This window comes from Alternaria rosae, assembly GCF_020736505.1.
Source record: "Alternaria rosae strain MPI-PUGE-AT-0040 chromosome Unknown BKA58scaffold_4, whole genome shotgun sequence".
NCBI classification, from domain to species: Eukaryota; Fungi; Ascomycota; class Dothideomycetes; order Pleosporales; family Pleosporaceae; genus Alternaria; species Alternaria rosae.
The window spans coordinates 70,540-80,140 of NW_025763573.1; the positions used below are offsets into that span (position 1 = coordinate 70,540).

The 9,601-nt window shown below is 37.6% G+C and overlaps 2 protein-coding genes across 2 annotated transcripts; both read left to right on the forward strand.

Moving 5' to 3' along the window:
• The first annotated feature begins 392 nt into the window (after positions 1-392).
• Positions 393-2,537, forward strand: BKA58DRAFT_139780 (uncharacterized protein). Its single transcript, XM_046164559.1, has 3 exons — positions 393-712; positions 765-1,777; positions 1,828-2,537. The coding sequence occupies exons 1-3, from the start codon at positions 506-508 to the stop codon at positions 2,246-2,248; spliced, it is 1,641 nt and encodes a 546-aa protein (XP_046025730.1). The 5' UTR covers positions 393-505; the 3' UTR covers positions 2,249-2,537.
• A 519-nt stretch (positions 2,538-3,056) lies between these two features.
• On the forward strand, positions 3,057-3,386 carry BKA58DRAFT_314524 (uncharacterized protein; the record flags this gene model as incomplete). Its single annotated transcript, XM_046167479.1, has 1 exon — positions 3,057-3,386. A coding segment is annotated over one exon (330 nt), but the record flags the coding sequence as incomplete, so codon positions are not given.
• Positions 3,387-9,601: the final 6,215 nt, after the last annotated feature.

Below are 9,601 nucleotides of genomic sequence, written 5' to 3' on the forward strand. Positions count from 1 at the left end.
TATATCTTACAGGTCACGATGCAACGGAGTCAGCAAGTCGCAGCGCATGGAGTGGGGCGCCCCGGCGATCCAACGTGGGAGGATTGGAGAGGAGGGCGCGCGCACATGGTGCGGCAGTCTCGGAGTGGCAGATTACAGTGGGTCGGCGGCGTCAGCGGGCGTGTGAAGATCAATCGATACGCCATGGCAGTCCGCGCCTCTCCATCGGGGCTTCAATCGACCCTCTCTGCCCCGTGTATCTGTATGTCGCGCTTTGGTGTTCGCGCGCGATATGTTAGTGCGCAGTTGCGGGATTTGCTTTGTCGTGTACTCGCTTTGAACTTTGAACCGCCTTGGGCTTCTGGGACGCGCGACAGCTGAAGCCACACCCCGCGCTCGAGACTTTCTCTCCATGAGGCGTCGGGCCTGGTGTGCTGGTCATCGATAAGGCCGACGGTCAGCCGTTCGCTGCTGAGCGAGCGATATTGCTACCAAGTTTTGGATCTTACACAGCATAGACCCTGAGATGTTGCTCGTGCGACCGCACTGCCTGCCGTCGCCATTGGCGTGCTTCTTGTTCGCGACCGTCGCCACGGCCACGATATCCTCGTCTAACACGTCTACCGCGCGTACGAATCTTTATGATGGCACTCTGCCGCTCACTAACGCCCAGGGCGACGACGGGACCAGGATAGCCGACCTGATCCCATTGACTAAGGATGCCGCCAACTCAGTTCGTCAAACACTATTTGTCGCATAGCCTTTCATGCGCTGACAAGCACTAGGTCCAGGGCAATCTGTACAATACCAACTACACCAGCGTCGTAGGCATATCCAATGACGAAATCGCATACATCAGCTGCGATACCACCGACTACAACGGCTTCGACACCGCGCAGGGCGTCTTCGAACAGGTCTACCTGCAGGGCAACATCTCGGCAGTGATACTGTACAGTAGGACGTCGAACTACTGCAACTACACTCAGGACAAGACACAGGTCATGATGGATGAGTTCGCCATATACTCGATGACGAACAGAGCAGACTCGGCAAAGGTGCGCAACGACATCATCGACATGCCGGTAGCTATGAAATACTTTGTTCAAATCAAGGCGCGGGATGAGGGGAACAATGACTCCGGCAATGGCGGCCAATACCAGCAGAATCCGTTGGGACCTTCGCCTTCGACCGCCGTCGCCATGATCATCCTATATAGTATCACCGGCATCATCACAGCGCTCTTCCTCGTCATCATCATCACCGGCGCCGTTCGCGCGCATCGTCACCCCGAGCGATACGGCCCCCGAAACGTACTCGGACGGCCAAGACAAAGCAGGGCAAGGGGACTGGGACGAGCTATACTGGACACCATACCCATCGTCAAGTTTGGCGAGAAAGAGCCGGCGAAACCCGCCGATGTCGAACTGGGCTCGACAGCAGAAGCACGGGATGTGAATGGCGTAAACATGAACACGGAAGCGCAAGCGAGCTCAGGCACGGCTGCGACCCAGCACTATACAGCTCCACCTTCTGTGCCTGGTGAGACCGAGACAGCACAGGTCGTGACACCGCACCTCGCGGAAGAGCAGCAATCGGGCATCGCGCCGGCACAGCCTGTTACCGCAGGTGCGACGACAGGTACTGACAATGCTTCACCAGATGAAGGCCTAGGGTGCTCTATCTGTACCGAAGACTTTGAAAAGGGCCAGGATCTCCGTGTTCTTCCGTGCGACCACAAGTTCCACCCAGAATGCGTGGACCCATGGTTACTCAATGTGTCCGGCACGTGTCCATTGTGGTATGCTATTCCTCATTCCAACATGGAAATGATGTACTAATCACTACTAGCCGGGTCGACCTCCGCCCTGTTAACTCGCGCGACTCTACCGGATCGCAAGAAAATGAGCTCGCTCCCCCTCTCAACCCCGAAGGCGATACCTCCCATCGCCGCCGTACCGCACTCTTCGATATCCTATCACTACGTCAACGACCAAACGCCTCACCCGAAGAGCGTATATCTGCTCTGCGACGATTGAGAGAACAACGGAGGAATCAAAGCGGTGATGTCGTAAGCAGCAGTACAAATGCAAGTGCCGAGGATGTCGACGGCGCGCGTGACAGGAGAAATAGGCGCATCAGTGCGCGGCTGAGTGATGTCTTCAGTGGTCGCTCAAGGAGAGAAAGAGCTGATGAGAGCCCAGCGCAACAAGGAGGGCCAAGTAGGAATGAAGCGGATGCTGCTCCAGGCGCAAGTGGGCCAAGCGCTTGAGCAGGAAACATTATTTGTATACGAAGATAATGATATCTGTACAGAGTATTGGTATTGGCGTTTGGGCTCTCGCTTTCCCGGTCAAGGGTTTATGAGCTGCGCATCGCACGGCGTTGCGGGATACCAGGTTGTCTTGGGTAGCATGCATTCACTATGCTCTAGGATGCTAAATGCTAAGTGTTGTCCTATAGAATTTCTTGTGCCATGGTATGGTATCTCTATCGCGGTGACGCAGCTTGAGTTCACACATTGTCTTTACCGCGTTCCAAATGCCTTTTGTTAATAGCTGACCATTGATCGAAGACATTATTGGGTCAATCGAAGATCGCTAAGTATATAGACACTGCAATCTCCTAGCTATACTGCCAGGCTGTCATAACAATGAGAAGGGCAGGTCGCGCAGTAACGCTAATCGCTACAAGGTTGTAATGCCTACAGCCATTCTAGGGTATCACGACCGGATCAACATTTCCTCCTCCGTTGATCATGGCACTATTGGCCTAACAGATAGTGTATAATCCGGTTCGACCTATGCATGCCAATGCGTGAGATGACGGATAGGATTGCCAAGTGCCAACATGATCGCGATCAGCACAAATGATGCGATTCCGGTGTCAGTAAGGCTGGAAACCGGTTCTGGCATGCTTATCTGCAGCACACCTACATTACTGAACGACAACACTACGACCACATACCTCAAACACTACCCCGTCGGCTCTAAACTATCAAAAGATGACTACAGACACCGACGTCGTCAACGCCAGCTCCATCGATAGCGCCATCAAACCCCCCTCATACCTTCGACCGCAACACACCCGATCAGCAAGAGATCACTGCAATCCTTGCTAAATTTAACAAAGATCCTCTGAGCGTCATTTCCCTCGGGAAAGATGGTGTTCTGCGAACACTGTCGGCGGATCGTGCCGTTCTTGACGCAGTTGGTTTAACTCCGCGACTTGTGAAGGCGTTCTTGGACCGCGTTCCTCCAGATTATCGCGCGCTCACGCCAGAACTTGAGGATGCCGATGGGTCGAGTGTGACGTATGAGCAAATGTGGCATCCTGACCCTGGTTTGCTGCCACGACCTATGCGCGAGGAACAGAAGAAGAAGGCGTTGGCGAGTTTGGAGGGCAATTAGCAACGGGTATTCTATACCAGCGATAGTACTCAGGCAGATGTGAACGGGTTGCATCTTAGTCGAACCTCTTTGAAAGTCGCAGTACAACCTGCAGAGCGCAATTACCTATGCCTAATGAATTCAATTGTATTCTACGCTGTGTACGATATTTATATTACAAGACGCTACAAGCACGTAATTAAGAGCTTACTAGAAGCGTTAATTATAGCTACGTATAATATTTTGTGTAATACAAGATATTATATAAGAAAATATAGATAGAGTCTATATATAACGTAGGTGCATAGCGAGTGCCTAGAATAAGTAAGTAGCTAGCTTTTGCTAAGACTCTACTAAAACTCTACCTCTCTTGTAATGCCTTAATATAATAATGTATTATTAGACTAGAAAGAATCTTAAATATAGCTTACACTTTAAGCTCTTAAATTAAATATAATACTTACTATATATTGCGCTGTAAAAGCCTATAAGATGCTAAAAAGAACGCTTAGATAATAACGCGCTAGAACGCTTTATTAACGCAATAGTATACTTAACTTAATAGCTCTTTAAGAATTAGAAGAGGTAGTAATTATATAATATATTCTAAAGCTATTAGAGTAAAAAGACCTATCTAGACTTACTAATATTAAGAAGATAGCTAATAATTTACTATAACTTTGCAACTAGAACCTAATTAGTAAGAGATAGGCTATAAACTTTATTAAGCGCTGTCTAGAGCTTAATATTAAGTTTAATTAAAAGTATAACTATATTTAAGCTCTCTATAAGAATTCTAAGATTATAAAAGACTAGTTCTAACTAGTATAAAATACTAAAGCTAAGTATAGTATCTAGAATAAAAATACCTATAACTTTAATAAAATAAGCTTTATAATAGGCGTAATATTAACTAGAGTAGTAGTTATAGTAGTAGAGTGTTAAGAATAGCCTAAGATAGTATAGTAAGGTAACTATAAGTAGGTTACAGCTATCTAGAGTATTAACGCGATAGAGTAGGTAATTCTACTCTTTATTATCTTTACTAGTAAGTACTACCTCTTAGCCTAGTATAAAGAAGAAGACTTACTATAGAATTAGATTATTAGAGTCTCTAAGAATAGCTAGATAATAAATAAGCTTAGTATTAAGTAGCTAGAGCACTTTAATAAGTATATAAAGAGAAGAGTTATTAGTAGCTATTGCCTACTAGTTATTAATAGCTACAAGAGCTATAACTTAATTAATTTCTACTAGCTTTATAAGAAGAAGATAATTACTCTTTATATACTTATACACTCTTCGCACCTACTATAGCTGCTTAATATTAGATATTTTGCGCTACTAAAGAAGGCGTATAGGTGCTAAGCTAAGAAGCTAATATATAATAAGATTACTTATATTACTAAAATAGAGTTCTTGCTATGCTTTATTACTACTTATAATATCTTAATTATAAAGAGTAATATTCTAGAAGGCTTCTAAGGCGCTAGCTTAGTTCTATTTAATTTAGAGGCTGTAGTATTAATACTTAACGTCTATCTATGTACTCTACTATTACCTACTATTAAAAATAGTCTCTAGTAGTTATAAACCCTAAGTAATACCCTAGAATTTAGGTTATAATTAAGGCTTATTTGCAAGAGAATTTAGTAGTATATAGATAGCTTACTAATCTTAATAGTTAAGGCTGTTAAAAAGCTTACAAAAGAGATAGAGATAATAGCACACTCTCTAGTATTAATAACTAAGCGCAACGCTAAACTTAAAGTAGCTAATAAAGTAGCTACGTAACGTAAATTATATAAAAGAAAGCGTATATAGAAGAAAGAGACTCTTATAGTTAGTAAAGAACTTTAACTAATAACTCTAAAGAAGTTTAGAGCGCGTAGTAATAATAAAAAAGTTAAGAAAAGAGTAAGTATTAAAGTAGATAAGTTGTCTTAAAAACACTATAGACGCTGTAGTAAGGCTAGACATAACTTACGTATATATTAGTAAGATGTAGTAGAAGTTTCTAATTAATTTAGTTTATTATAATTTCTAATTATAGTTCTATATAGTTCTGCACTATTATATATAGTTGTGGTTTTAGTAGAGTCTTAGCAAAAGCTAGCTACTCGCTTGTTCTAGCTACTCGCTATGCACCTACGTTATAGCGCTTAGGCTATAACTAGCTAATTATTAAAATTTAAGTAGTTAGTAAGTACTTAGTATTTATGCGCGCGTTTAGGTATTAGAAGAACTATAGTAATTACTATAATAATACTTCTCTTTTACTCTTAAGCTTCTATAAGCGTTTATTTACTACTTTAGCTAGCTCTAAGTGTTACGACCTAGAGTTAAAACGCTAACAACTACGCCGCAACTGCGCTACATAACTTAGAACTAGGATAACAATTCTCTAAGGTAATAACAGTTAGTAGTTACGTAACTAATTACTCTACTAAGAGTTATTACTTACTTCGCTAAGAACTATTGCTAGAAGTAATTACAACTATTATAACTACTACTAGAAAGTTACATCTACTATTATTAGAAGTTACTAGAACTGTTACAGAGAGTTAGCGGGCAGAAATAATAAATGCACGTAATTAGTGTATTTACTACGTATTACTAATAGTATAGAGTTAGGCTAAGATAAGAATGTAGCTTAAAAAGCTTATAGTAGAGTATGTTTACGTAAGAATTTTAGTGTTGTAGATTTTAGGTCTACTAGTAAGGCACTTAAAATCTATATAGCTAATTAGAGCGCAGTATAACTCTTAGCGCTTTTTGCTAGCTAGCGCTATAATAGTACTTCTCTTCTTAGGCAGAGCTCTAATAACGTAGTTAATAAGGCTTATATAAGTAATAGTAATAGAAGTTCTTTATAATCTTCTAGACATTCTTAACGTAGTTAGCTAGTACTTTAGTAGGCTTATTATAGCTAGCCTATTTTACTATATATTTTAGTTAGAGACAGCCTCTATAGCTATAGTAGTTCTAGTAGAAGTCTAGAATATTCTTAACCTTCTATTCTTTAACTTCTTTAACTTAGATAGAAGAAGATAGATCTTAACACTACCTAAGTAATAGGTCTATAGTAGCTAAGTAAAGAAGGCTAATATAAAATATAGAGTAGATTCTTATAGAGGCAGATAGCTCTAGGTAGTAGATATATAGGCTAACAACTTTAGTAATGCTAAAGAGGTCTAGAAATTTCTAGTTAAGCTTCTTTTATAGGCAAGTAGTCTTAATATTCTAAGTATCTAACTAGACTATATTATTCTTAAAAAGCTAGTAAGTAGGCGTACGTTTTCTATTTATATACTTCTTATACTAAGCTTACGTAATATAAATCTCTAATTATAAGTATTTATAGATAGTTTTTATTTTTAGAGTAATGTCTTCTATATTTTAAGCAGTAGGTTACTAGCTAGAGTCTATAGGCTTAAATTCTAGATAGAGGTAGAAGCTATAGTTTGTAAAGAATAGCGTAGTGTAAGTACTCTTATTACTAGCGTTATTTACTACAAATTTAGCTAGCAGTAGCTATCTTACCTAGTTATTCTATAGGTATAAGACTTAACCTTATAAGTACTACTCTAGAAAAGAGTTTACTCTCTTTATTTATCTATCTATCTCTAGGTAGTATATAGTTAATAGAAGAGGCTAGATTTCTAGGCATTAAGTTAAGTAGCTCTAGAATTTTAATATAAATTACAAACTATAGTCTAAAATAATAGTCTTAGGTAGACTATATAGTTTCTAGATATCTTTTATAAATAGCTACGCTACTTTCTCTAAGCTATAGGTACTATTATAGGCAATAAAGTACTTTATCTTAGTAAGTCTATCTACTATAATAAGAATAGTATTATATCTACTACTCTCTAGTAAATATATAATAAAGTCTATTAATAGGTCTTACTAGGCTTAGTTAGGAATTAGTAGTAGTTTTAAAACCTCTTACTTTACTTCTTATAAAGTAGTAATTTATCTATAGATATAGTAGTTCTAGGTCTATTACTTAACGTAGTCTAGTATTCTAGGCTAGTAGTACTCTTAGAATAGTATTTTATAAGTCTAGAATTAGCCTATATAGCTAAAGACAAGACTTTTATAGTATATACAAAGTAGCTTAGTATATAGCTTAGAGTTATTAGGCACATATAAGTAGTCTTAGTAGTATAGGTAGCCTCTACTCTCTATATACTTAGTAAGCGTAATTTTCTTATAGTAGCTCTATTTAGTGTAGAGAGCCTCTAGAATAGAATTTAGTTTTCTATTCTTCTAGTATTCTTTTGTAACTAGGTTCTTTATAGTTAGTAGTAGTAGAGGTATAGTTCTATTAGGTAGTAGTATTAGATAGGCTAGTTTAGTAGTTAGTTCTAGTACTACTAGTGCTATACTTTCTATAGCACAAGCGCGCGTAATAGAAAATAAATAGATAAAGTAATTAATAGTAAAGTAGACTTTCTTTCTAAGTTCTAGAAATGCTAGTAGTGTTAGTAGTACCTTAGTAAGGTAGATAGTAGCTAGTATAGAGATTATAGTAGGCGTGTCTAGTAGAGTTAAGAGTAGGCTAAGGTTCTTCTTCTTTAGTATAACTTAGCTCTAGTGCTATAAGCGTTTATTTCTCTTCTTAGATAAGTCTTCTAATCTTCTAGTTAGCGCGTTAGGCTTTACTTCTAGCTTTTCTAGGTAGTACGTAATCTAGAAGTTAAAGTAGAAAAGAAATTCTAACTAGCAGGCTTATTATTAGTTTAGTAGCTTTATAGTAGTAAAGTACTCTAGGTTATAGTAGTCTATAATAACTTTAATTAGTAACGTAGTTTTCTTTAGCTTAGGTCTCTATTTCTTAAAGTATTATATAATTGTAAGTAGTTTCTTCTTATAGATTTTATAATTACACTCTATTATTAAATACTTTTTTAAGAAGAACTCTACAGGTTATAGTATTATATTATCTCTATACTAGGATAGTACTCTAGCGGAGACGTAGTTAGACGTATTTATCTCTAGAATAATCTTCTTCTTCTAGTTAAATAGAGCTAGAATTAGAGCTTTTATTAACATAGTCTTTAGATAGTTAAAGGCCTTCTAGTAGTTACTATTCTAGGCGAAATTAATACTTTTTCTTATAAGAGTAACTAGTAGAGCAATAATCTTTAAAAAGTTACAAATAAACTAGTAGTAGAAGTTACTAAACCTAATAAATACTTATACATTAGTTAGGTAAAAAAAGGTTTTCTATTTCTATATTATCTTAATCTTCTTTAAGTCTATATAAATTTCTTTACGTCTAATAATAGTATTTAGAAAGGTAGTCTTCTCTCTAAAGAACTTACACTTCTAGATCTTAGCGTATAGTCTAGCTTCTTATAGTATAGTAAGTACTAGGTATAAATACTTCTTATATTCTTCTCTAGTTTAGCTGTAAATTAATATATTATCTAGGTAGGTAGTATAGAAGACGTCTAGGTATTCTTATAAGGTATTATTAATAAATCTCTAAAAAGTAGCTAGTACTCTTAATAAGCTAAATAGTATTACTAGGCTCTTATATAGGCTAAATTAGGTTTAGAACGTAGTTAAGTACTCTTAGTCTTTCTTTATACGTATATTATTAAATGTAGTAATAATATTAACTTTAGAGAAATACTTTATTCTCTTAAAGTTATTTAGGCTTTCTTTTATAAGTAGAAGTAGGTAATAGTTTTTAATAGATATATTATTTAGCCTCTAGTAGTCTATACAGGACTAAAGGCCTTTATTAGGTTTTTTAATAAATAGAATAGAAAAGGTAGTAGGTAAGAAGCTTAGCTATATAAAGCTCTTCTAAAAGTTCTTTTCTAGCTATTCTTTTAAGGCTTTAAGTTCTTCTTAGAATATAGAGTATAAGAGTCTAAAGAGTAGCGTCTTACTCTCTAGTAGGCAGATATTATAATTATATAAATAGTATAGCAGAAGTTTCTCTACCTCTTTAGGTAAGAAGATATTCTAGAAGTCTCTTATTTCAGGTAGTAGTAGGTTTTTAGAGTTTAGAGGTTTAGCGCGGTTAGGCTAGAATAGGTAGTGTTTAATCTATTTAAATATAACTATAAATATATAGTAGTTCCTTTGCGTATATATAGCGTAAGTGTTAAGTAATACCTTTATAATATCTTAATTCTATAGTAGTTTTAGGTAGTCTAGTAGGTTAATAGAATAGAACTTTAGTAGAACTTAGTATAGAGCGTAGACCTTATTTT